We start from the raw sequence: 27,103 nt of genomic DNA on the forward strand, positions 1-27,103 counted from the left end.
AACTTACCATCCTTCTACTTCTACCTCCCTAAATATTAATTTTTGTTTTATTTTTATTATATTTCTAGTCGATTGTGAGTCTTTGAACTTAGGACCTGGGCATTGTCCTTAAACTCTCTACCACTTTGAGCTACAGCTCAACTTCTGGTTTTTGAATGGTTAATTGGAGATAAGAGTCTTACTGACTTTTCCTGGCTGGATTTGAACCATAATCCTCAGAGTTTAGCCCCCCTGAGTAGGATTACAGGCATGAGCTACCCTAGTAGCTCTGTTAAAGGGAAAAGAAAAAAAAAAACCTGAAAAAAATCCAAAACAAAAGATCAACAAAACATTGGCTATTTAACGTCATATTTCCAAAATGTTACCATTTATAAATATAAACCCCCATAAAAGTTACTAGTGATGAAACAGTGGCACGCGCTGGACACTGTTGAAAATGAACTATACAACTTGTGGGTAGGAAAAACGGGGAGAACACAAGGGAAGGGGTGACAGTGTTCAAAAAGATATATACTCATTGCCTAACTTAGTAACTGTAACCCCTCTGTACATCACCTTTATAATAGCAGTAAAAAAAAAAAATGTTACTAGTGCTGGGCGTTCACACCTGTAATCCTAGCTATTCAGGAGGCTGAGACCTGAGGATCAAGATTCAAAACCGGCCGGGGCAGGAAAGTCTGTGAGACTCTTATCTTCAATTAACCACCAGAAAACTGGAAGCGGCACTGTGGCTCAAGTGGTAGAGCGTTAGCCTTGAGCAGAAGAGCTCAAGGACAGTGCCCAAACCCGGAGTTCAAACCTCAAGACTGACCAAAACAAAACAACAACATAAAGGGTATTAGTGAGAAATTCTGTCTTTTCTGTATATGTGTTTGTGTGTGTTATAGGGATGGTGTACTCACATGCAAGGCGCTGAGTTCAAATCTCAGCACCAGCAGGGTACTAGTGGCTCAGGATTGTAATCCTAGCTATTCAAGAGGTTGAGATCTGAGGATCAAGGCTTTGGAGCCAGCTGGGGTAGACAAATCCAAGAGACTTCTTATCTCTAAGAAACCAGCAAAAAGCCAGAAGTGGAGCTGTGGCTGGAGTGGTAGAACACCAGCCTAATTAAAAAAAAAAAAAAAAAAAAAGCTGAGGCCTTGAATTCAAGCTCCAGGACCAGCACAAACCAAACCAAACTCAACCCAAATCCCAGTACCGCTAAAGCCAATGCCCTTTTTGCATTGTGTTTAATTCAGTTCTAACCAGCCACATTTAAATGTTCTAGGAGCTTGGGCTCCTGTCCTGGGCAGGATCTAGATTTTAATGTCACTTCCTGAAGCCACCAAATGTCCCTAACACAGTTCTTCATTCACCAAATGCAACTGTGGGCCTGAAGTGGATTTCAAACTTCAGGTCTGCCATGTATTTAAAAGTGAAAATGATATTTACCAGGGAGCTAGAGGTCTATTTTCCACCTGGCAGGACTGCTTATCTCCCTTTCTGGGAAGCCCCAAACTGGAAGGGCCTGATCCTTAGCCTAGGGGGTCTTGGATAATGACTTAATTAACGCCTTTACCAGGTACTTTAGATCTTCAAGGGGCCACGCCCACATGGCTGAGCTACTTCTAGTTAATTGCCCCAAACCAAGAAAGCTTTGCCCAGAGATAAAGGGAGGCTGGTGTTTCTCCTTATGACAAATTGTTCTGGGATCAGCTCTGGAACTGAGGCAAGGAGCCCAGCTGTGCCACCTGCCTGGATTGGCAGCCTCTTGCCCTCTTTTATATGGATTGATGGAACCTCTACTAGGCTGGAGACCACTAGGGGTGGGGTGGGCTATTGGCTCAGTTTCCAGATGGGGAATTGAATTTCATACAGAAAAATCACACCAACAAGGCAGATGCATGGGAAGAGCAGCTCAGGCCTGTAATCCCAGGAGGCTGAGATCTCAGGATCACCATTCTGAAGCAGGTCAAGGCAGGAAAGTCTGTGGGACTCTTATTTCCAATTAATCACACAAAAAGAGCTGGGAGTGGAGGCGTGGTTTAAGCCACAATCTTGATTTAAAACAAAACCAAACCTAAGGACAGTGCTCAAGCCATGAGTCCAAGCCCTACTAATAGGCACAAAAGAAAACATACAAAACAAAACTGACCAAACAAAACAAAGCAGTAGATGGGGGACAGGGACCAGACAGCAAGGGACTTGAGGGTCTGGTCCTAGCTTGTTACTGGGTGTTCACATCAACAAGCACCCTCTTAGGACAAAGGTCATGGAGCAATCCTGACTTTATTTATGGACATCTCATGGGAATACCAAGACTTGGCTTTACCTCAAAATGGCACAACAGGGAGGGGTCTAGGTCCCAGCCTTAGGGTTAAACTGTGCAGAGAAAGTTCCTGGAATAAGGCAAAAATCATTCTTACCAATAAATATCAATTAAGGCAGCAATAGAGCACTTATGAGGGCCAGACTGAGAAGGGAGCTGACTGGGTGCAGTTGGGTATGAAGGGGGCAGGGCGGGTCTTATTGGAAACAGGAGGGTCTTGGCACTCTACCCTGGAGCCATGCCTCCAGTCCCCTTCTTGCCTAGGTCTTTTTCCACATAGGGTCTTGCTTTTTCCCCAGGAGGCCGACTTGTGTTCCCTATTGCCCATCCATGGTGCCTCTCCAGATCCCAACCTTCTGAACAGCTAGGATTACAGGTGTGGCCACCAGCAGCAGCACCCTGGCTGACAACTTCTTAATATAGGTTGTGTGGGCGCCCTCTGGTTCCCCCCCTCCCCCCGCATCAGGAGTAAGCCAGCCAGTGGCAGATCGGCCAGTCACCTCCCCTTGGGTCTATTTGCAGTATCTGACACCTTAATTATGGGCCCTGGAGTTCCTTGGGGGCGTGTCAGAGAGAGAGAGAGAGAGAGAGAGAGAGAGAGAGAGACAGAGACAGAGAGAGAGGTTCAAGACCCGGCCGGAAGCACGGGCTCCGGGACGACCGGACATCCAGGGCCAGCCCCCAGACGCATCTGGTCGCCAGGGCACCTTCACCCTGTGTCTCCCGACCTCCGCACTGCTTTGGCTTTTTCGGAGCGGGGAGGGGGGCGGGGGGACGGGCCCTCGGGCTGGCCTAGCTCCCAGGCCGGCTGGATGGTTTTTGGGGGTGACTGCCGGGGTCTCCCCGACCCGGGCGAGGGCGGGGATGCCCCGGGGAGCCCGCAGCGCCGCGCCCACGCGCTCGGCCGAGGCCGCCCACGCCTCCTCTGTCTCCTAAGTATATTTAGACTCATTATCAAATGTTTGCAGTGAACCGTGTGAACCGCCTAATAGCGGCTGGTTGTGAAACTCGATTCCCAGCCAGGAAAAAAAAAAAAGCATGTGACACTCTCACCAGCCGGGGATCACCACCGGACGCGCGGGACGGGGACAGGGAGAGGGCGGAACAGGTGCTGGGGGCCCTCGGTCTCCCCCCTCCATCGGCTGCTGGGGGGGGGGATGGTCTGGTCCCTGAACCCCATCTCCTCCTCTCCCCTCCTCCTCCGGGAATCGAAATAAGCATTAAGATAGCAGTTTGGCCGCTGAGCTAAGTCCGTCCTCAGTTTCCAGTTCTCAGAAAGGTGGAGTCTTAGGGTCTCGGTCTCTCTCTCTCTCTCTGTTTTGGGGTGCATCTCTCTCTCTCTCTCTCTCTCTCTCTCTCTCTCTCTCTCTCTCTGTGTGTGTGTGTGTGTGTGTGTGTTTCCTGAGGACCTGGGAATATGGTGTTGGGACGGTGTGTGTGTGTAATTTGTCCCAAGCCAGGACTCCCGAACTCCAGGCCGCTGGCCCTCGGAGGAGGCATAAGTTATCACCCTCACTCGGCCGCTGTTGTGGTGGTCGCTATGACGACCGGTCGCGGTTTTATTTTTAATTGCGGCCGGCAGTGAGTTGGGGGGGGGGAGGGGGAGAAAAGGAGTGAGAGAGGAAAGGCAAGCCTGCGCCGCACTGGTGCGTTCGGGAGGATGCCAGGCCCCGCCTCGCCGTGGTGCCCCCCCTCCCATCAGGGCACCTCCTCCTACGTGGTCCCCAGATCCCCTCTAGCTCTGCCCTGCACTCCAGTAGTTCCGGATCAGGAAGGGGAGCGGAGAGAAGTGCCGATCTAGATGGGGTCCCCAGGAATCGGCGACCTCCATGGGTGCGGTGGGTGGAGGGCGCGGATCCCCTCGGCCATGCTGAACGACAACTCACTGTCACTCGGAGTCCTCGAGCCTCATCCTCTCTGCCTGAGAGGTACCCCAGGGCTCAGCGGGACCAAGATGCACACAACTCACGACTGAAGGTGAGGGTGGGACCCGGGTCCAGCGGGATGTGCCCTGGCGATGTGCGCTTAGGCCACCTTCCCACAAACCCATCGGGTATTTCTTCTTCCGCGTCTGAACGCACATGGCCGGGCTTCCAGGTGTTGCTAACCGCTTCCAAGTTTTCCCTTTTCGGTCTTGGTCCTCCTGACCACCCGGAGGGGTTCAGGCACGGACGTGGGGGTGGGGCACCGACTGTAGAAGCGAATAGTAGGGAGCTGCATGGGAGGCCCCGCCCCCAGAAATTGGGGGTGAGAACGCCCCCCGTTCCAAGCATCCCAACTCGGCCTTTGAAATGCGGGAACCCACCCAGCCCAGCAGGGAATGAAAAGCCCCCTCTAGGTTGCATCTAGGCCTGGGGGTGAGGGCGACCGCGGCGGGGGTGGGGGTGGGGAGGTGTGACACGGGTTAATCCACTGGGGGTTGGTGGCTGGGGCGGAGGTCCACTCACCCTTGAGGTGTCTCCTAGTCTCCAAGGGCCCAAGGTTTTCTAGCTTTTCGGTCCACAAGGCCCGACAGCCCCTCTATCCCAGATACCAGAGCTGTAGGCCCCACGAGGGGGGAGGCACTGGCAGGCATTCACCCTTTCGTCGGGGTCCAATCTTCCAGTATCCGGGCGCACCCACTCTCGCCGCGTAGGAGCCGTCCAGCCTTGCTTAGCCCGAGGGCGACGCGCGTCGCTCCCCCGCAGCGCGCTCGGAGCAGCGCCTCGGCCGGAGGTGGCGCTCTGTGCGCCCGCGGATCTTGACGCAGAACCCAGGGGTTCGCCAGTGGCTCCTTTCTCTTCTTTTCCACCCTTTCAATCCCGATCTCAGGGTGCTGCCTCGCTTTCGGAAAGGGAGTGGGAGACTTGGGGAGGAAAAAGGGGGGGGGGCGCAGCTCAAGAGTGTCAAGGTCAAGGATAAAACAGGTTGCTGCAATCTCCTCCCCAACCTTGTTCCCACCTCGAAATGTGGGTGGAGGTTCCTCATTCAGGTCCCCCAGGATTCGGACCCTGGGCAGGGGCGCGTGGCAGCTACCAGGTGAGTGCCCCAGACGCGCCCCCAAACTCGCCCCACCTTTCTCTAGAAACTCACTCCCCCTCCTTTTATGGAGAAGGGAGAGCCTGCGCCTGGGATCCAAACTGTGGAAAGCGGCCGAGCTCCCGGGCGGGGGCCGGCGGCGGCTCTCATGCCCTTTTTGGCGCAGTAGCTCTGGGCGCTGCCCTCGGCCGCCGCTGGGGCCCGACAGAGGCGAGCCGGCGACGGCGGTGCTCGTGCGGCGGCCTCCTCCCCTCCCCGCCCGGTGCCGCAGGATTGCAGCTGGCACCGGAGGGTGGGCAAGCTCGAGGGAGGGGCGCGCGGGAAGCCCCGGCGTCTGGGATCGGAGCCGGGCGCGAGGTTTTGATGGATTTAGCTGCCTGCGTGAGCGCGTGTGTCCTCACTGCAGTGGCGGTGGCCGCCGGGCCCTGCCCAGTCCGCACGATCCCGGCGCGCTTCCGAGGTGCGGGTCCGGGGCCCGGAATCCGAGGGAGGCGGGAGGGGCGGGGGCGGGGGAGGGGCGCGGCGGCGGCGCTATAACCCCCCTCCCTCCCGCCGGCCGGCTTCACACGCGCGCCCCGCGGAGCCCGCACAACTCTAGCGAGCCGGGCCTGCCAGCACCTCCTCCTCCACCACCTCCTCCTCCTCTCCCCGAGGCTGCTGCTGCTGCTGCGGCGGCGGCGCCGGCTCGGCCCAGCGCCCGCGCGGGCGGAGCAGCGAGGCCTCGGGGCAGGAGGTGGCTGCCAGCCGGCGCGGCCGCGGGCGCTGCCCGGCCCCGGCCGGCGGAGGGCGGAGCGCGCGGCGCCGTAGCCGAGGGCGCGCCGCGGAGGGGCGCACGCAGGCCGCCGGGCCTCCGGCGTGCTGGGCCGCGCTGGTGCCCGATCGGGCATCGGCGGCGAGAGGAGGCCGGAGACGATCGCTGGCCGGCGACGATAGGCGTGTAGGGTGGCCCGCAGCCCTCCGCAGGGAGAACGAACGGCGAGCTGGCAGTCGTGGCTCCGCTGGGTGTCCAGACAGGTGATCGTTGGTGCAGCAGCGGCTCCAGACTCGCTCTGGGGTCCCTCCCGAGGCTGATGCCCACAAATATGCGGAATTACCGGCCGGGTCGCTCCTAAAGCCAGCTCCGGGGAGCGAGCGCGGCAGCGGCCAGCACGGGGAACGCACCAAGGAAGCCCAGCCCCCGCCCTCCGCCCCTTCCGTCCCCACCCCCTACCCGGCGGCCCAGGAGGCTCCCGGCGCGGCGGGCGCGCACTCCCTGTTCCTCCCCGCCGTCGTCGCCGGCGCTGCACTCTGCTCGCGCCGGGCGCGCTCCGCCGGCTCCCTGCTCTCCGCGCCACCCTCCTCCGGGCCGCGTTCCCTGAGGGATGGTACTGAATTTCGTCGCCACAGGAGCCCGGCTGGAGCGCCCGCCCCGCGGCCTCGCCTCCCTGCCGAGCCGCCAGCACCTCGGGACGCGATGAAGACCTGGGCTTGCCTGCTTCTCCTCGGCTGCGGATACCTCGCCCATGCCCTGGCTGAGGTGGGTGCCACCCTCGCGCCCTGTTTTCCCTTCTGATTATCTCCCCAACCCCCCCCCCCGCGCACGCCCCACTCGGCCACCCGCGGGGCCAGGGCGCCCCAGGCTCTGCGGAGATCATTTTGATTTTGCTCAAGGGGGCTGATTTTTTCCCCAAAAAACATTTCCCGATTGGGTTCTATTTTCTACCATGCCCAAGTGTTGTCTGGTGAGTTTCCAGCGTGTTGCGTCGCTCTGCCTTGGAGGGACGGGGAACGGCGAGGTGGACCAGTGGGGAGAAAGTTCGGGGGGCGCGGGCGCGTCTCCGGAGCGGTAGCTTGGGGGCGCAGCGGGCTCTGCAGTAACGGGGTGCGGGGAAAAGGGGTGTGTATGTGTGTGAAAGACGGTGGCAGCCGTAGGTGGGGAATACGGCAGCCCGTGAACAGGTAGAGGCGCCCGCAGTGGGCTCTTTAGGGTGGACTGGGGAGAGGCACAGTCCCGGGTTCTCCGACTCCAAGCTCAGCTGGGCGCCGGGCCCGAGCAAGTCCCGCCCGCCCCGGGGCCTGCTTACAGGTGGCTGAGCTAGGCAGCTGGGGCCGGGCCAGGCGCCCGCGCCCTCCCACCGCTGGGGTACCCCCCCTCCCCACGAGTCCCCGGGAGCTTTGCTGTGATGAATGAGTTTCCCCAGCCCCTGTCGTGGGAACTTAGTGCTTGAGCCACCGCCCCCCAGCGACCCCGGACTCCCTGTAAAAAGATCAGGATGGAGAATGGGGGAGGCCGGGTGGTGGGGGTGGTCCGGGCAGGGCTGGGTAAGCCCCGAGGTGTGTGTTTAACCCTCTCTTTCCCGATAGCCTCTCCTAGTCCCTGGCTGGTTTGGGGAGCCCTTGTCGGCGCTAGGGCCGCGACTGGGCCGGAGGCGGGTGGGGCGAGCTCGGGCGCGCGCGTGCGTGTGTTAGAGAGGGGAGACCCTCTCTCTTGGCCCCAGGATTCTGGGGCGTGAAATTTAAGCCTCCTGGCTAAGATTTAAAGTGTTGGAGACTGCCGAGACTTTTCGTCGTTGATCCGTGACGCATTTCGACCCGTTCCTTCTGGATGTCGATTTGACTATTCAACCTGAAACTCCGTGCCCCCCCCTCACCCCACCCCCACCCCAGCCACATCTCCTGTAACTGATCCCCTGAGGAGGGCTGGGGTGTTTATTATTATTATTATTACTACTACTACTACTACTATTATTGTCTCAACATGTAAAAGAGGTGGTGGGGGGCTTGTTTTTGCTGGGAAGGGTTTAGAGGACTTGGGAGTCCCACCCATCGAGCCCCACCCCAGCCTCCCGTTCCCGGGCCCAGAGGGGATCTGCTGGGATCGGCCGGGGTTGCGCGGTGCGCGCGTGGGTCTGCCTCCCGGGCCGGGACGGTGGCCCTGGGCTGGTGCTGACCGTGCGATCTGCCTGCAGGAAGCGGAGATTCCCCGTGAGCTGATCGAGCGGCTGGCTCGCAGTCAGATCCACAGCATCCGGGACCTGCAGCGACTCCTGGAGATAGACTCCGTAGGTAAATCGCGCCCCTGCCCTTGGCGCGGGGAGGGTGCGGGCGGCGGGCGGAGAGTGTGCGCGGTGAGCCGGCCCCCGCGCTCGGCCAGGCCGGGCACCGCGCGCAGGAGCGCACCGAAAGGTCAGAATCCACTCCTCGGCCATAAACGCCCAGGCGCATGAGTCAGGCGTTTCTCCTCCAGTCGCCACTTTCTCTCCCAGCGGCGGCCCGAGGGCTGCGTGCGCGCCCCGGGATTAAGCCAGAACTGCCGCGTGTGTCACCCAAAGTTCATAGAGGGCGCCGGCGCTGCGGCCAGGTGTGCGGGCCCTGACGTGGGCCTGGGGAAGAAGCCCAAAGGGGCCGGGATCCGAGGGGTGATGGGTGGGCGTGCAGCTCTGAGTCCCGGCTGCTAGGCAGTCTTTGGCGGGGCGAGATCCCCCTGGGTGCACGCGGGGCCACTGGTTGGTCAGCGCCCCTTTGTGAGCCCGGCGGGCAGCACACAGAGCTGGCCGCGGGCTGGGTTCCAGTGGCTGCAGGCAGCCTGGTGGATTGTTGTTGTTTCTCTCTTCTTTTCAAGACTCAGTGAAAAGGCGCTCCTTAGACACACGTGCTCGGGGCTATTTTGGGGGCTTACCCTCAAGGCCTGGAGCCAAGCCACTTTAGAAAAGAGTTTATTTGTAAACGTAGACTTTGGAAGGGTCTGCCTTGGCTTGGACTACTAAGCCTAGACCCTCTATGAGATGTGGGGTGGGGATGGTGCTGTTGGAGGTGTGTGTGTGTGTTGTGTAGGACCTGGATTCCCTCTTTGTGTTGCTCTTTTCCAAAATTAACACTTGGCAGGGAGCGCCAAGAGTTTGCTAAACTTTTAAGTGCCTTCAGGAGACACTAGAGAAAACTTAGCTGAACAGAGGCCTGAGATGAGCTTGTCAGAAAAAAGTAACAAGGAAAGGCAGCCAGAGTGAAGAATTTTAAAGCTAATTCCTCCCCCCCCTTTCTACTCAGCAAAGGGGGTGGGGTGGGTGGGTTAGAGGAATTAAGTAAAATCACATGGCCTAGTCATTTGGAAATTTGTACCTAATTATGGTGGTAGGGAGGCCCAAACTGTTTTCATTCCATGCCAAAACCATTTTCTAACAAGGCCGCTGGTTTCTCCAGTTTCTTGACCCAGGAAATCCTTTGCCTGATCCTTATCAGGAGTCGGGTAGGATTTCACTTGGAGATCAGAGTTGGGCCTGGAGGATTTTGATCTGGTCCCTTGATCTGCAAGCCCCGGGGAGAGGAGCTGGCCTGGGGGTGGCCAGGCAAATGCTCTTCCTCAGGGTTGTGAGGGTCCCCACATGGCTTGGGAGACTGTGTACCTCCCAGAGATAGTCCCCAGGCTCAGCTTTCCCTCTCCAGAAATGAGGCCCAGTCTCCTGCCTCACTGGGCTTTAAATAAGCCTTGGGGAAATGGGCCATTCACTTTCTGTTCTAACCATTCTTATTCAGGTTGCTGCAGCCCCGCCTCCCCCCACCCCCACCCACTAATTCCTTTTACATTGCCTTTCTGTGATGTTTTGCTCTTGTTATCCTACCCTAGGGGCTTCTGGGCTGGGGCCTGTCCTGTTGTTGAGTCCAGACAGAAAAAGTCATGACCCACCTGCTCCCTGGCCGGGCTGGATTCTGATTGCCCTAGGAAGAATGTCTCTTCTTCTGTCCCGAGGGGAGGCAAAGGTGGAGCCGACCTGCTTTCCTTCCAGCCACCTGCCTAGCAGTGTGCAGTATGAATGAGAAATTGTGAGAGCCCCGTTCGGGGGGTCTCTGGTGTCCTCCTTGCTCCTCAATCTTGGCTGGGTACTGCTTTATGGGGACACAAACCCCAATGTAGGTTTCTTTCCTTCTGGTCTCCATCTCTGGTCTCAGGACAGGAGTAGCTGCTGCTGGCTCCTGAGATTTTATTAGGGTTATCCCCCCAGTACAATATTGACAGTGATGTGTTCTGGCTCTACTTTCTCTTTAGGTATGGTCTGGGCTGCCTGACCTGTTTGACACTGTGTCCTGGCAGGAGCCTATGACTATTTAGGGGACTGGTGAGGAAGGGGCTGGGCAGGTGGGGCAGGTCCTAGAAGTGATGTGCCTCACTTGGATTTTCCCAAAGTTGTCTTCCCTTACAGTGGGCTCTCAGTGTTTCTCTGTCTAGTCTCAGATGAAGACTACCAGGGGAGCAGGAAATGGTCTTTGGGGATAGGGTATCCCAGCCCTCTCCCTCAGCTTTTCATTCTCAGTGGGTGGAGCTTTGTGATTGGTATGTGGCTTATCCAATGAGCCTGCAGCATCCCATTTCACAGATGGAGGTGGGGGAAGGAAGGGACTTGCTCCCAGCCTTGGTGCTTCTGGGCTGTGTGGTGGGAGCTTTTCTTTTGGTCCACAGGGAGCACAAGGTAACATTTCCCATGTGGCTGTTGGTTGCAGATCTCAGCATGTGGTCCTAGTATGGACAGGAGTGATGGATTTGGGGGTCCCAATTGTCTTGTATGTGTGGAATGGAGCCATGAGCTTCGTTCTCCAGAGTGGGCTGGCCTGGCGCCAGCAGGTCATTGAGTAACGATAAATAAACATCTCTGCCCCGGGCCATTAACGCCCAGCCAGGACAGGGTAGGTGGAGTTGCCCTGTCCTCAGAGTTGACATGTGGACATCTGTGCAAAAGAGAGACCTCTTGATAAACTGTCCTAGGAGGTTTCATGTCTCAGCTTCTAAGTTCTTTCCTGTTGGAGTGAGGGAGTTCTCAGCTTAGCATCCTGCATCACTTCCCCTCGAGTGTGGGGCAGGGCAGGGCCTGGGATGGGGACAGAGTGGCCTTGTTTGACCAGGACTTGTGTTGTCTGTCTTGTCTGTTCTTGGTCATCAGTGGCAGTGGACTGTCCCGGTCATGGTCCTGTCTGCATTCACTCGGCCTAGAGTCCTGGGTTTGGACTTCATATGCTGGCCTTGGTGGATCCTTTAGCTAACAGTCTTGGTTGTCTTATGCTGGTTCTGGGGCTTGAATGCAAGATGGTGGGTGGGCTTTTCACTCAAGGCTAGCGCTCTACCTCTTGAGCCATACCTCTACTTCCAGCTTTATGCTAGTTAATTGGAGTCTTGTGGACTTTCTTGCCTGGGCTGGCTTTGAACCAGGATCCTCCTCAGATCTCAGCCTTCTAAGTAGCTAGGATGACAGGCACAAGCTACTACCAGTACCTGGCTGTTGCTTCTTTTATTTGGTGGTGATGGTGGGGTTAGAGCTCTGGACCCTGTGTGCTACCACTTGAACCTTGTCTACAGACTTTTTTTTTTTTTTTGCTTGTCTGCTTTGAACTGTGACCCTCTAGATCTCAGCTTTCTAAGTAGCTAGGATTATAGCTTGGCTCTTTGTTGTCTTTTCTCTTGGCCTCAGTTTCCTTGGCTGATACCACCTACTATAGTTGTGTGAGATTCTGTTAATGAGGGTGACACTGAGAAGTCACCAAAGGTATCCTCACCCCCCAACTATGCTGCTGCTGCTAATCTTTCTCCTACATACTGAGAGCAGGCCAGGCCAGTTGTTGGTTTGGGGATGGCGACCCCAGGGACATGACTCATAGTGTCACTTTTTTTTTTTGTGAAAAGGGAGTGGGGGGGTGGCGAGCTTCTTGTAACAGTTGGTTGATGGGAAATTCTTACTACATGAATAGTTCTGTTCTGATCTTATTTTGGGTCTCCAAAAAAAAAAGCATTGGAACATTGAGTCATTTAAAAAGTTGGGCTCTGCTCAGACTTGGTTCACACCTCGTGCGACGTTTTCAATTTTCATTTTAAATGTGGGTTCACATATCTGGGGTGGGGGTGGGGCAGGGGAAGCCAAGGTTTCTCGAGCTGGTTGGGAGATGGTGTATAACTTGGGTGAGTTGGGCAGAAAGAGGTCAGGATCTGGACTAGGGATGGGGGCATCTCCATGCCCTGAGCAGAGGAGGAGGCTGCAGACTGGGGATTTCGTGATCCTGTGAGGGTCTCAGTGGCTGGTCTCTAGGATTGCTAGGTGCTCGGGACACTGGTGGACAGAGACCTCCAGCTGGGTCTACAGAGCCAATCCTGGAGGCCAAGTGGGCCTCAGTGATCCAGATGTGAGTTCTACCAGGGAGGAGTCTTTAAGTTCACATAGTTGGTGACAAGAACCTGTCCTCCCATGATCGCAGCAAGCACTGAGACCTGGGACTGGCTTGGGCTGTGTGCTGTGGCTTGCATGGGTGCACGGGGCGGGGAGAGGGGGGAAGCAGTACTGTGTGTGTGTGGCTTTTTAGTGCAGGGGGTCTCAGCTCTGTGTTCTCTAGGTTGTACCCCCATCCAGCACTTGTGGCCCTCACAAGGACTGCCATTTTACTGGGACTTGGACCTCAGGTCTGCAGCCAGAACTGCATGCTCCCAGTCCTCCCGGCTTTTTCTCATGGCCTCTGGCCCTTAGAGCAGGCTTATTTCAGGAACCAGAGGGGGCTGGCGCTCGGCCCAGTCTGGGGCCTTGCTTCCGATGCCCCCTTGGGGGCTAGGACACTTCATCAGGGCCTGGCCTCTGAGCAGGGAAGAGCTGTACACACACCCACAGGGGACAGGGAGGGCATCTGTGGTCCAGCCTGATGATTGGAGCTGCCCATGGCGTGGCTTCGGCTGGGCAGCCTTGAGTCTGTTGCTTCTGGGACCGCCTAGCCGTTAGCTAGTTTTCCCTGTAGGGAGCCCACTGATGGATCCCCTTCCCCAGAGGGCCTCAGCGTTGTCATTGGCCCAGAGGGGACCACTGAATTTCGTTTTTTTTGTGTGTGCACAGGCCAATGTTGGCCTAGTTGAAAGTGTTCAGGACACTATTGGGGGGCGGGGGGAGAAGAGGACCCTGCTGTGGGGTAGAGGCTGTGGGGGGGCCCTGCTGCATGAAGGGAAAGGGGTGCAGGGTGAGGGGTCCCTGCTGTGATAGAATGTGAAGGATCAGGAACTTTGGGGAGCTGGTAGGGGACCCTGTTCAGTAGGGGTGGGAGTATAAAGACGCTTGCTATCTGGGAGGTAGGGGAAGGGGGTCCTTAATGAGTTTGGGGGAGGGTGTGGGGGCCCTGTTGCATGGGGTGGGCAGGCGAGGGCTGAGCTATTGCCCTTTGTCCCCAAGTGGCTCTGAAAGCTGATGTGTAAGGCAGGCCCCAGCCCGGGCCCCAGGACACCATACACAGGTGTGGACACCCATTGACCTTGTAGATCGGGGTGTGGGCACCCACAGGGTTTACCAACTTCTCTCCACCCACAGGGGCTGAGGATGCCTTGGCGACCAGCCTGAGAGCCCACGGGTCCCGTGCCAAGCATGCACCCGAAAAGCGGCCTGTGCCTATCCGTCGGAAAAGAAGCATCGGTGAGTGCCGCCATCGGTGGGGTGGCAGAGGGAACAGGCCCCTGGTGGTGGAGGGAATGTGTGGCCTCAGGTGCTGTCAACCAACCCCGCCTCTCTTCCACCTAACAAAGGCTGGGCCTAGCCTCCAGCTCTGGCCTCCTGCCCTCCTCCTCCTTCTCTTCCTCCTCCGCGGCGTGTCTCCTGCCTGCCCCTCTGCCATGGAAAGAAGAAGCATCATAAATTCCTTAAGTGCCGGGTCCTGTCAGGGCCTGTCTGCCAGGAGGCCTCGCTGGGAAATGTGGCTGAGCTTAACCTCCAGTTCCGAATGCGAGCACCAGAAGGGCCCCCAGGTCCAGCAGGAAAATGGGGATGTACTCAGGTGTCCAGCAGCCAGCTGCTCGTGGATATCCTTCCCCATGACTTGATACTGAGGCTGGGTCCCCATACAGGCCTCTCTTTGGGATATATTTGGGTTTTTCTCAAGGCCTGGCTTGTGCTTTCTTTGGGATGGGGTTGAGGCTGTGGCCCATCACAGTCCATCTGAGAGGAATGCCTCCCTACTGTCCGGCTGTGGCTGCTGTTTATTACAGTGTGACCTTAGCACAATCTCCTTCTCTGAGATTCAGTTACCAACACTGAGCGTGGTATGTGGGTAAGAGTATTAGAGTTGACAAGAGTTGGGATTGTTTTAAACAGTCAAAATACACTCTAGGCTGGGTGTTGGTGGCTCACACCTGTAATCCTACCTACTCTGGATGCTGAGATCTGAAGATTAAAGTTCTAAATCAGCCTAGGCAGGAAAGTCCACGAAACTCTTACCTCCAAGTAACCTCCAAAAATCTGGACACGGAGTTGTGGCGCAAGTGGTCGAGTGCCAGTCTTGTGTGAAAAAGTCCAGGGATAACACCCAGGCTCTCTGAGTTCAGTTCCCCCCCCCTACTGAGACAGCAACAACAACTAAACACAAAAAGCCCTCCAGCTAGTATTCCAGAATCCTTTGTCTAGACTGGAGTGGGGGGTGGGCTGCCCATGAGCCAAATGGGGGTTAGGCTCTAGGCCTCTTCTTGGCTCTGTGTTCTGGCTCAGTTTTCCCAGCCCCTGCCACCTGGAGGGCCCTGGGCTATGGCTGATGGAGGTATGGGGTGGCCTTTCCTGAGTTTACAAGGCTAAAGGGACTCCTCTGTTTGCGGGACATCTTCAGAGGGATGGAAAGGCCCCCCCCCCCCCACCTTGGGCCAGGGACTCTATGAGGCCCAGGGAGTGTTTGGTGCTTCCCTGTGTCTCAGATACTAGGGAGATGTGGATGGGGAGGGACCTGGTGGGGGTTGAGAGGGGCCGTCCTGCCTTCCTGATCTTCCTGGACTCTGTCTCCACTAGTTCATTCTTCAGTCTGACATGCCCAGACAGCGTGGACATGGCTTGCTGGGCTGGGCCCCCTGTACACTGCAGCTCTGGGTCTTGGATTCAGGGCAATTCAGTGCTATTATGGCAGTAAGTAAGAAGCAGCTCATGGGTGCCTCTCAGGGCCAAACCAGATCCCTGAGCCTGTGGCCAGGCAGCAAGGTTGACCCTTGGGTTACTGTCATGGCTGGCCATGGCCAGGTGCCCACTACATAGTGACCAGCTGGGCCAGGAGGCTGACATAGCTATGAAGGGGTTGTTTAGGGAGCCAAGTGTGTGTCCTAGTGTCCCCTGAGGATTTCCTCATCTGCAGGCCACACTGGGGAGTTGGGCAGGAGACCGCTGTCCTCTCTGTCCTATAAGACCAATTCCCTGGCCTCAGGTGCACGGGGAGTCGGGCTGAGCCTATCCTCTTGCCCTCTGGCCCCTTGATGTGGGCCTTAGCCTTGCACATCCCAATCCCCACCCCCACCTCCCACCCAGCTCTGAGTTTTGTCCCCAGGGGCCACCCCAGCCTCCCTCCTTCTGCTATTGATGGCCTCCTGTGCCACCAGCACTCCATTCTGCCTGGGTTGGATGGGGTGGCCAGACACTCGTTGCTCACATCGCTAGTTCTAGCTAATCATAAGGCTGAGATCTGGGAATCTCCATTTTGCAAGGTTCTGCATTCAAGCCCTGGCACTGGCACAAAAGAAAAAAAAACAAACCTCAAATTCCAAAGTGTGTGCTTGTGTTGTCTGGGAGATTCGGGTGGTTTCAGCATTCCCTGTGTTTTCACTCTGCAGAGGAAGCCATTCCCGCAGTCTGCAAGACCAGGACGGTCATTTATGAGATACCTCGGAGCCAGGTGGACCCCACGTCTGCCAACTTCCTGATCTGGCCCCCGTGCGTGGAGGTGAAGCGCTGTACTGGCTGCTGTAACACGAGCAGCGTGAAGTGCCAGCCCTCGAGGGTCCACCATCGGAGTGTCAAGGTGAGCCTGTGCCCTGGGCTTGCTGGCCCATCCTCAGATTGCTTTCCAGTGTTCTTGGTAGCTGGTGGATTTGGAATTAAGGGAGGGCGGAGCTGTCTGCTGTCAGCCTGTGCTCACAGGGGCCAGTGTTCGGCATTTACCCAGGCAGGGGACTGATGGAGGTGATCTCCAGGTCCAGGGATGGACATGGTTGGTAGTGAGGCTTGAACTCTGGTCCTGGGCGCTGTCCCTGAGCTCTTCAGCTCAAGGCTAGTGCTCTACCACTTTGAGTCACAGGGACACTTCTGGTTTTCTGGTGGTTAATGGGAGATAAGAGTTTCACAGACCTTCCTGCCTGGGTTGGCTTTGAACCTCGATTCTCAGATCTCAGCCTCCTGAGTAGCTAGGATTATAGGCGTGGGCTCCTGGCAGTGGGTTTGCAACAGTTCTGAGGCCTGGGGGATGGGTTTGATGCTTTAGATCATCTGTGGCCTTTGGCCTGATCAGTGGCTATTGGTTCTAGTCTTTTGCTTTGTGACTTGAACTCAGGGCCTGGGTGCTGTCCCAGAGCTCTTTTGCTTGAAGTTAGTGCTCTACTACTTTGAGCCACAGCTCCACTTATGGTCTTCTAGGGTTAATTGGAGATAAGAGTCTAATGGACTTTCCTGCCCAGGCTGGCTTTGAACCTGATCCTCACCTCAACCTCCTGAGTAGTTAGGATGTCAGACATGAACCTTTGGCACCCGGCTGCATGCGCCTCTCATCAGTGGGTCTGAGGCTGGTCAGATGTGCTCTGGAGCTGAGGCTTCTGCTGGGTAGAGGGTTTCCTGCCTCTGTGGGCTCAGGCCCAACTTGGGCATGGTTGTCATGTGACTTGGGCCTCTCCAGGCTTCTACAAGGTGTGGCTAAGGCTGGAGCTTTTAGAGCGCCATGCTCTCTGGGCGCTGCCCCCTGGAAACTAGTTTTCCATTTCTGATCTGTTACTGCCTAACCTGATTTATGGGAGCAAGTGGGTCAAAGCCATGGGGCCTTAGATAGCCCTGGCTGCCAGCCTGGGTGGGCTAAGATGCCTTAGCTGGGCATCTGGCTTTGAGTGCTTTGTCTCTTTGTCCCATTCTTTTATTATGGAAAACCATTCCATCCCGACTCCCCCACCCCCGTCCCTTCTGGGACACTAGAAGAAGATGGCAGGGAGCTTTTGTCCTCAGCAGGCCATACAGGTGCCTCGGTCCCTTGGCTGGGATTTACCTCTGTCTGAGGCTTGGTCCCCATGGAGCTCTGGGGATTAAGAGCAAATTCCACATTTCAGTGCCAGGATCTCTGAGGCCAGACACTCCCCTTCAAAGCCCTGGGCTTTGCTGGGCCTGGGGGCTTGTCCAGGGAGCCTGCAGTTGCTGCTCATGGATGGGACGGGGCTGAGGAGTGAGGGGGGGCGGTTGCTGACTTGGGCCTCCAGGCTCAGATGGCTTGGGACCCTGCCCTTGACACCAGCCACACCCTCCTGCCACTGCTTGCCCACCTCTTTTGTTGGACTTTGGGGTTCCCACTGTTAGGGTACTGAGGAGTTGTGCAGACCCAGCTGCCATCTTGTTCCCTTTTGGTGTTGGCACTAGGTTCCAGTGTCTATGGCTGTAACTTGGTTTTGCCCTCAAGGCTGATGCTCTACTCCTTGAGCCACAGCTCCACTTCCTGCTTTTGTTGCTGGCTAATTGGAGGTAAGAGTCTCCCAGACCTTTCTGCCTGGTTTCAAACCTCAACCCTCAGGCCTCATAGCCTCCTGCAGAGCATCAGGGAGGGCCTGGCCTCTTGGGCACCTGCTGGCAAAGCAGTAGGTATGTCCAGGCAGGGGTTCTGTATGGGCTCAAAGAAACTCTCGGGTGCCTCAGATGTGGCCTCAGAAAGTTTGGTGGTAATGTCAAGGGGTGATTCAGGGGTCCTGGTCTCCAGCATCTGGGAGCCCCATTGCTGATTTAAAGGACTGGAAGTATCTGCTCCTCACTAGGCACTTGAGGGAGCCAGGTGGGTGTCCAAGCCTTCAGATACCCATCCCCCTGAGAGGCCTTCCTCTGCATATTGCTGGGACTGTAGCCTTCTCCACCAGGGTTTCCATCAGCCAAGAGGGACAGAGTCCTGCAAGACAGAGCCAGAGCCAGCCCTCCTAGGCTTCCTCCTGAGGAGGACATCTTCCATTCCCCTCCCTCCCCCAAGAGTGGGGAGGAAACATCCAGCCCCAGACACTGGGGGCTGTGGTAGAAGAGACAGAAGGTCAGTGGAACAGGAGATTCTTTGTGGAGGCCGGAGCAGGAGGCTGGTTTGGGGACCCAGGTGATGTTCAGCTGGATGGGAGGTGCTAGGGCTGGCATCCCAGATGCATTTGGAGCTCTGTGCCTGTGGGACTAGACAAGGGGAGGGTCCAGGCTGGCCCAGGAAACCTGGGGCCGCCCCACCGATTTTGCTGGGTTCCAGTTTTTGGAGCTTTGCTTTGCTTTTGCTTTTTCAAGTTTCTACCCCCTGACAGTACCTGTGTTTGAACTCAGGGCCTTGTCCTCGCTTGGCTTTCTTGCTCATGGCTGGCACTCTAACCAATTGAGCCCTACCTCCAGCCAGCTGTTTTGCTGATTGATTGAAGAGTGGAGCCTGCTGTCCAGGCTGGTTCTGTGAGTGGAGATTCTCCAGATCTCAGCCTCTTGAGTAGTTCGGATTACAGGGCAGAGCCAACAGTGCCCTGCTTTCTTCTGCTTTTTTTTTTTTTTTTTGCTTGTGGTAGAAAGGATTGAAACCAGGGCCTCACACTTGCTAGGAAAACATTCTGTCACTACTGCTTCCCCAAGATCTTTTTTTATTGTTGTTATTTCTGAGACAAGGCTTCACTATGTAGTCAAGGCTGGTCTCTGATTTAGGATCCTCCTGCCTCAGTCTCCCAAGTGCTGGAGTTACAGGCATGTGCCACCATATCCAGCTCTTCCTGTGCCTTTCTTGGCGACTGTCATTGCACAGGACAGTCTTAAGACCAAGAATGGTCAACCCAATGTGGCCCAGGCTGGGGTACCACCCACCATGGGCACAGTGGTAGTCTGTTCAGTGGAACCACCTAGGCTGTGTGCCATATGGTGGACATGCTAAGGTTGATAGCCAGTCCCTGGTGATTCCCATAAGAGCGGCTCAAGGGCTGGATATTGTAGCTACTGCTCTAGGTCAGCCTGGAGTGGGGGTGTTGGGTGAGAACTGGGCTCTTCTCTTCTTGGGGACACATGGGGAGTCAGTGTAGTCCTAGTCTGTCCCTATCCCCTGCTGACATCATTCGGGCCACAACTCTTGGCCCTGGGGACAGACAACAGGTGACCAGGCCTAGCTGGCTTTCCTGTGCTGGGCTGACCAGTACTTGGTTGGCCCATACACATGTGGGGGGAGGGGTGAAGGGAGCTGGCCAGCCATGCCTGGCCAATGGGAGCTGCAAAGGAGAGATGTGAAGTGGGTGTGGCCAGCAGTGTCTGGCTAATGAGAGCTACTCAGGTGCTTGGCTGTGGCCCATCTGACTCTGCATTGGTTGGGTTTCTATAGGGCTCGACCTAGTGCTGGCTGGGGTTGGAGTTAGGGCTATTTTCCTTTGTCTTGAGGGAAGCAGGGTGGGGTGTCTCACCTTCCTCCCCAGTGGGAGGAAGCCAAAGAAGCTGAAGCCTTGGCCCAGGTCTGCTGAGATGTGCACCCTAGAGCCTGCGATCACTGTGCTAATGCTGTGTGGGTTCCTCAGCCACGTGGAGTGGGGCCCCCAGTCTTTCATCTGTTGCCTCATTTGAAGGTTGTGGTTGGCTTCTGTCCAAGGGATTGTAAACTACACACTTGGAATAGTGTCTTGGGGTCTCAGAGCTAGGCTTCGCCTGTTCTTCCTCCCCTCCTGTCACTTCCTCTTGCCTTTTCTCTCCCCACACCTCTCTTTCAGCACTACTGGAGTTTGAACTCAGGTCCTCACACCTGCTAGTCAGGTGCTCTACCACTTGAGCCATGCTCCAGCCCTACTGCTTTTAGTTTGCTCTTCTTCTGGGGTCTCACACTTTTGCCCAGACTGGCCACTGACCTTGATCTTCCTGCCTCAGTCTCTTCAGCTGCTGGGCTCCATTTTTTTCCAGGTCCAGGCTGCAGTTTTCCAAAGCAGACAGAAGAAAAGAACCCTGGGGACTCTGGGCCAAGGTCTGCTCAGTTTCCTCCTCTGTGAAATGGGCTGTGGTTGTGCACACAGCTGGCTATAAGGATTATATTATAGTGTGGGGCTCAGTTGTATGTTGTTGACACTGGTGTGTTTAGGAGAATCCCCCCGCCCCCCGGTCCACCGTTCTCTGCCGTAGATGGATGATGGATGTCACCATTTTGGGTGATGTTGTGGGGTGGTAGCATGCAGGCAGGGAGCTCATGAAAGTAATGGGAGTGGGATATCTGGTGTGTACCCTACATGAAGCAGAGGGAAGAGGGGTGGGTTGTGGGGATGGAAGGGGTATGAGAACCCCCACTGTGGGGCCTGGGGGTACAAACAGAAGCCAGAAGCGTGTTGGGGACAATAGCAGCTTACTTTTCAGACCCAGCTATCAGCCGAGGAAGTATTTGCTTTTGTGCCAGTCCTGGTAGTTGAGCTCCAAGCCTCTGTCTGGTCTTTGCTTGGCTTTTTTTGCTCAACACTGGTGCTCTGCCACTTGAGATACAGCTCCATATTTGGCTTTTAAGTAGTTAATTGGAAAAATCAGACTTTTGGATGGTCCTTTCTCAGGCTGACTTCAAACTACAATCCTCAGATCTCAGCCTCCTGAGCAGCTAGGATTACCCAGTGCCTTACTTGAGGCAGGTTTTGAGAATTTAAAATTCCTAACATGTGCTTGGGAGAAAAATGTAGGCATTTCCTGTCAGACAGAGGTGGTGGAGTCTCTGGAATCCTGGCATTCCTTGAGCAGGTAGGGTTGTAAATCGCTGTTTGTTTTTTCTCTGATAAACATGTCTGGAGAGAAAAGTGGGTTCTTCCAGCCAAGCAGCCCTTAAGGTGGCTGTAGGGGGCCTATAGCACCTGCCTTGAGCAGTGGAAAAGCTTGGGGGGCTGGCTGGCCAAGACTGGCCAGCCAGTGGGGCTCAGGCCCTAGGATCTGCCCTGGGGTAGTGGAGATCTTAGGAGAGGCTGCTGTTGACCTTGGGGCCACCCAAAGTCAAGTCTATAAGACCAGAGCCCTGTGTGAACTATAAGACCTGGGCCCAGCCCCAGTTTTGGAGGTAGGAGGGGGTCAGCGGGCCCATCTGCTTGGGTTATTGTGGGATAGGGAGGGGACTCAGGGCTTGAGTCTGCCGCTGGGTGGATTTGTGGTTCTTGATTGTGGAGGGCCAAGGCCTGGCCTTTGTGCCCCTCCCTCCATGCTGCTCTCCTCCACGCTTTCTGGGGGCTTCTCCTTGGGTTGGAAACTTGTCCACTTCAGTAGGTTTTTTATTTGGGGGGGGGGAGTGGATTTCTTTCGGTTGCTACGGTGTAGGCATTGTGCTGAGCATGGGGGCATGTGGTCCCCTTCCTGAGCAGATTCTGGAAGGAATATCATCAGATGGCTGTCAGTATAGCTAGCTCCTACAAGGGCCCTGTGGCTTGGTTCCAGGTGCTGCTGCACAGGTGACCTCCTAGATAGGCGATACCTGTGTCCCCCATTTTCCCAGGTGGGGCTGGGGGCCTGTGACAGCAGAAACAGATTCCTCCCACTTGGGTTAGCCATGGGCCAATGGGGGGGGGGCTTCTCTACCCCCCCCCCCCATCAAGCTCAAGTACCTGAGGAAGGGAAGGTTGCGGGGGGGGGGGCGGTTCTCCAGAGCCCCAGGTACAGTGTACAGCCCCCTCCATCCAGGAAGCAGCTCTCAGCTCCGGGCTGGCATCTCCTGCCTCCTGACGTAGCGAAACCTCCTGGCTGGCCCCTGACCCTGGGCCCCACGCCCTCAGCGCTGAGCTCATACCTGGCAGGCTGTGTTTGCACCTGAGGCAGCCCTGAGCCTTTTTACACACCCGCCGGGCACCCAGCACCCTTTGCACCATGGGTTAACCATTAATGCAGCTGAGGTGGCACCTGACTGGGCTGGCCAAGCTTACTCCCCAGTGCCTGAGGCCAGCCTTCCAGAGGTGCTGCCAGCCTCAGGTGCAGGGCCAACCCTTGTGCAAGGGGGATTTCCCCTCTCCCACCATCCCAGCTCCTTCTAGAAATGGCTGCCCTAGAGGCCAGGGCTGGGCATCTGATCCCCACCTGGGGTCTCATTCACCAGGTGCTAGTGCTCCCCACCCTCAGCATCCTATTGTGGGTTTTGTGTCTTTTCTAGCCTCAGTTTCCCCAGTTCAATGGTGAAGCAGAGGGACCCCTACGGGCTACTTCTGGGAAACACAGATGTGGCTTCCTGGGCTGCAATGGGTGGGGGCTCTTGGCTCCAGGATGATCACCTGGTGGTCAGGTAGCCTGGTGGTTAGGGACGGGCAGCATGGGGAGGGGAGCTGGCTGGTGATTATACTGCTTCTGTGGCATGGTCAGGAGGGAGGACTGAGTGGGTATGTGAGGTCCAAGGAAGGAGGGCAGAGCGTCTCCCAGCCAGTTCCTCCCCATCCTCACATTGGGACAGGGCAAGGGTTCCCCCTTGTAGCTGGGTGATTGTCACATGTGTGGGTGGCGGGCTTTGCATGATGGGGGCATGTATTCTTTTTTTGCTAGTCCTGGGGCTTGGACTCAGGGCCTGAGCACTGTCCCAGGCTTCTTTTTGCTCAAAGCTAGCACTCCACCACTTGAGCCACAGCACCACTTCTGGCCTTTTCTATATACGTGGTGCTGGGGAATCGAACCCAGGGCTTCATGTATGCAAGGCAAGCGCTCTACCGCTAGGCCATATTCCCAGCTCCAGGGGCATGTATTCTTGTGCACACGTGTGTACAGGTGCATACGTGCACAATGCATCAGGCTCCTCGGGCTGTGGCCTCTGGGAGGAGGGGTCCTTGTGTAGATTCTCTGGATTGTGGATAGGCGGGGCACAGGGGTTCCTTCAGTGAGGGAACCCAACTTCCCTCCCTTCTCCCTTCCCTCCCTTCTTCTCCATCCTTCCCATACTGAGCTTTGACCTGTCAGAGTTTTGAGCTCACTAGGCAGGCACTCTACTGCTGGGCCAGGCCTCCCGCCTTTTTTTTCGCACAGGTTATTTTCTGAGATAGGATCTTGCTTTGGCAGTGATCCTATTTTACACTTCCCATCATAGCTGGGATGATATACACTCACTACCATGCCTAGCTTCTTCCACTGAGAATGGAGTCTTGTGAACATTTCTGTTAAGGGTGGCCTCAAACCACAGTCCTCCTATTCTCCAGCCTCCCAAGTAGCTAGGATTAACAACAGGTGAGATCCATTGGCATTCAGCTTTATATATATTATTATTATTATTATTATTATTATTATTATTATTGTACAGGATCTCTCTGTAGCCCAGGCTGGCTTTAAATTCATGGTCCACCTACCTGCCTTCACCTCCCAAGTGTTGGGATTATAGGAATGCATCACCATGCCTGGCTATTTGGGGTTATGTATCTGTTTTTATTATTTTTGTGCTTATACTAATGCTTGAGCTCAGAGCCTTGTGCTCTTGCTTGCCTGTTTTTGCTTAAGGCTGGTGCTCTACCACTTGAGTCACAGCTCTAGTTTTAGCGTTTTAGTGGTTATTTGGAGATACGAGTCTCACAGACTTTCCTACCTGGGCTGGTTTGGGATTGTGATCCTCAGGTCTCAGCTTTCTGAGTGGCTAGGATTATAGGCCGTGAGCCAAGGGCACCCTGCTCTGTGTTTCTTTTTAAATGGAAATAGACTAAGCTTGTTTGTCATTGCTTCCTTTCTTCACCTGGGAGGGGAAGGAGGATAACAAGTGGGGTAAGAGGTCAAAGTCTGCCTCTTTCCCCGCCATGCTCCAGCCTGGGGTCTCCAGCAAGCCCCTCTCCCCATCTTTACCAGGGTGCTGACCATGGGCTCTGTCCTCCGCAGGTGGCCAAGGTTGAATACGTCAGGAAGAAGCCAAAATTAAAAGAGGTCCAGGTGAGACTAGAGGAGCACTTGGAGTGTGCGTGTGCGACCTCCAGCCTGAATCCAGACCATCGGGAAGAGGAGACCGGTGAGTGGTGCCATGTCCCCTGTCACCATCGCATGGGTCCTCGGAGACCGGATTATGGGGCTCTTGCTAGAGGACCACGTGGAGGGAGGAGGTGGAGCTAAACAGGAGGGTGGGCACCTCCTTAACAGGCCAAGATGGTGACCTGCCACTCAGGGGCCTGGGCCAAGCTACAGAGGCTGTGGCCAGTGACGTGGGGCTGGGTCTCCTCTCCCCATCCAGGTGGGCAGAGGAGCAGGTGGGAAGGCAGATGCTGACCTTCACCCTTAGGTGCCAGGTCCTTACTGTCCTCAACAGCCGGGGGTGCAGAGGAACCCCAAAGTGTCTGGCAGGGGTGGCTGGAGCTTTCCTGCAGGAAGATAAACCACTTGAGGTATTTATGGCTGCACCTGATGGCCTTCCTTAAGGCCACTCACCTCCCTGCCTTCTCCTTAACAGGAAAGCGTAGGGAATCAGGTAAAAAACGGAAAAGGAAAAGGTTAAAACCCACATAAAGCACCAGACCAAGGTAGGCCCTGCTTGCAGGGCAGGGAGAGGGGCGGGGCCAACCAATGATGTACTGATCAACCAGCCAATCAGCTTCTGTGGGCGGGCGGTCTGCGTGCTTCCGGTGGGTGCGTGCTGCGCTCTGGGTTTACTTGCTGCTTGATTTCCTGTGTGATGGAACACAGGCAGCGTGAAATGGTGGGATTCCTGATTCTGAGCAAATCTCGGCTCTGAAGTCCACTAGCTGGGATCCCATTGGGTCGGCTGCTCACCCCATTGTTGGATGGACAAACTGAGGCCTGACAGATTGGGGGTGCAGTTTGCTGATAGCTCGGTGGATCTGCTAAGAGTTTTATAAAAGTTCAGGGTGCTTGGCTTTGTACCCCAGCACTGACAGGGATGGAGAGCCAAGTACAAGATCGAAGACTGGGAGGCAGAGGCAGGTGAGGCCATTGGAGGTGACTTGGGGACCCCTTCTTCCTGGAGCAGAAGGCTTTCCCTCTCTGAGTTGCCTCTTGGTTTGTGGTGGCTGCTAAAGCTCAGCCATCCCATGTGCTCTCCAGGCTGGGAGATAAAAGGGACCAGGAACTTTTGGGAAGGGAGATCCCTCCTCTAAACCTCATCCAGGGATTTCTCTTTTTTCTTCCCTGCTGTCCTGGAAAGTGAGGAGTGTCTAGAGAGAGGCCTGCTGCTTCTCAGAAGTTAAAAGGGGCCTGGCCTTTGGGTGGCACCCTGCCTGGCCCAGGAGGGCTGGAAACCTGGCTCTGCTGGGCCTTCCTCTTGGCACGTGGGGCTCTGGGACATCCAAAACAAATAATTGTTCTAGGCTAGAGGAGATTCCTTAGAGAGAGAGTGTCTGAGGACCTTGGCTCCCAGGGGGTGTGGCTGGGATGCTTAAGGGCCCACTCTGGTGTGTGTGTCAAGTGTCTCCTCCATTGTGGGTTTGGCTAAGATGGGCCAACTGGTGACAGAGGGGATCCTCCCCCCCCCCCCCCCCCCCCAGTAAGCAACTGGCATACTTGTTGTCTACCAGCATCCAGGCTGCTGGCTTTGGGTGGTGCCAGTATTGGAATGTCTGTGCTGTGGAGAGGCTTCTTTGGGGCTGGGGCGGGGGGGCGGGGGAGATGAGCTGTTTAGGGGCTCAGTGTAGGGCTGGGGGTGTAGCTCAGGACAGAGTATTTGCCATGCATGTATATGCAGGCAGATTTGAAAACAGCAAACAAGCAAGCCCAGCGCTGAGGATCCTAGTTCAAAACCAGCCTGAGCAGAAAAGCCTGTGAGAACTCTTATGTCCAAATAACCAGCAGAAAACCCCAACAAACCTGCAAGTGTGGTTCAAGTGACCCAGACTAAAGCAAAAAAAAAAAAAAAAAAGCCAAACAAGAGCAGAAGGCCTTGCGTTCCTAAGTACCAGCCCTAAAAGGAGGAAAAAAGGGAAATAGAACAAACAAGGAAAGAGTTCAGCATAGTTCTACCTGGTCACAGCCCCTTCCCTCCTTCCCCTCCCGCCTGGCTAGTGGCATTCTTCTTCAGACTTGCTTCTTGATTCCAACTGGCTGTTAGAGCTCCAGAAATCACATCTAAGCCTTGCAATCAGAGAAGGGCAGGCAACCACACCCGCTGTGCCTCAGTTTCCCCATCTGCACAATGGGAGTGTTGGGTTCTGCTGTGAGACGCTATGAGCCTCATCCTCATCATCCTTTCAGAATATGGCCGGTGGGGCTCACATGGCAAGCTTGATTTATGTACTTAGTTTTTGAAATTTGTATTAAGATTGTGCAGCGTGCACGTGGCCTGACGGGCCGGGCCACGTGTGTCCATGTTTTTCATTGGTGGGTCTCAGCTCTGAGCCTCTTTTCTTCTCCATTCTCCCTGCAGATGTGAGGTGAGGATGAGCCCCCCCAGCCCGCTCGGGACACGGATGTAGTGGCGTGTTACATTCCTGGACCTACTATGTACGGTGCTTTATGGCCAGTTGTGCGGTCTTTGTTCTTTTCCGTGAAAAAAAAAAAACCAACAAAAAAACAAAAAACAAAAAAAACAAAAAACTGTGTTCAAGAATCCCCCGGAGAACAAAGAGACTGTGTCCACTCGCTCGATGTCACATCAAAGGAAGTATTGTAGCACTTGGGTGGGACGGTAAGACGCTTCCTTGTCAGAAAAAGAGAGAAAAAAAATCACCAAACCCAACGCCAAACCACAACACACAGAAAGAAACAACGGACTCCAGCAGATTAGCTAAGGCCAACGATGGCGAAGGGACAGCCCTGCGGAATGAAGGTGATGCTGTCCCAGGCTCGCGTCTGGTCCCTTCTTCCTCCTGGTACTGGCCAGCTCGGGACTCCAGGGGTCACTGGCTTTGTGGGGACACAGGGATCGGAGTAAGTGGGAGTTGTCCGGGAGCCCCCCCCC

The 27,103-nt window shown here is 55.7% G+C and overlaps 1 protein-coding gene across 4 annotated transcripts; it reads left to right on the plus strand.

Annotated features, from left to right (window-relative positions):
- The first annotated feature begins 5,432 nt into the window (after positions 1 to 5,432).
- Pdgfa (platelet derived growth factor subunit A) lies at positions 5,433 to 27,103 on the plus strand. 4 transcript variants are annotated; one of them, XM_048330707.1, is made up of 8 exons: positions 5,433 to 5,786; positions 6,713 to 6,842; positions 8,275 to 8,371; positions 13,630 to 13,731; positions 15,897 to 16,084; positions 24,082 to 24,208; positions 24,644 to 24,717; positions 26,570 to 27,103. In XM_048330707.1, the coding sequence occupies exons 2-7, from the start codon at positions 6,780 to 6,782 to the stop codon at positions 24,697 to 24,699; spliced, it is 633 nt and encodes a 210-aa protein (XP_048186664.1). In that variant the 5' UTR covers positions 5,433 to 5,786; positions 6,713 to 6,779; the 3' UTR covers positions 24,700 to 24,717; positions 26,570 to 27,103. The 4 variants fall into 4 exon arrangements, with proteins under 4 accessions (XP_048186664.1, XP_048186673.1, XP_048186657.1 ...); XM_048330716.1 differs by lacking the exon at positions 5,433 to 5,786 and adding an exon at positions 6,081 to 6,340; XM_048330700.1 differs by lacking the exon at positions 5,433 to 5,786 and having other exon boundaries at positions 6,081 to 6,842; positions 24,644 to 24,713.

Source organism: Perognathus longimembris, chromosome 1 (genome assembly GCF_023159225.1).
Source record: "Perognathus longimembris pacificus isolate PPM17 chromosome 1, ASM2315922v1, whole genome shotgun sequence".
NCBI lineage: Eukaryota > Metazoa > Chordata > Mammalia > Rodentia > Heteromyidae > Perognathus > Perognathus longimembris.

Coding starts and splice junctions, on each gene's coding strand:
- Pdgfa (XM_048330707.1), top strand. CDS start 6,780: ATGAAGACCTGGGCTTGCCTGCTTCTCCTCGGCTGCGGATACCTCGCC. Junction 6,843..8,274: donor TCGCCCATGCCCTGGCTGAG/GTGGGTGCCACC, acceptor ATCTGCCTGCAG/GAAGCGGAGATTCCCCGTGA. Junction 8,372..13,629: donor CCTGGAGATAGACTCCGTAG/GTAAATCGCGCC, acceptor CTCCACCCACAG/GGGCTGAGGATGCCTTGGCG.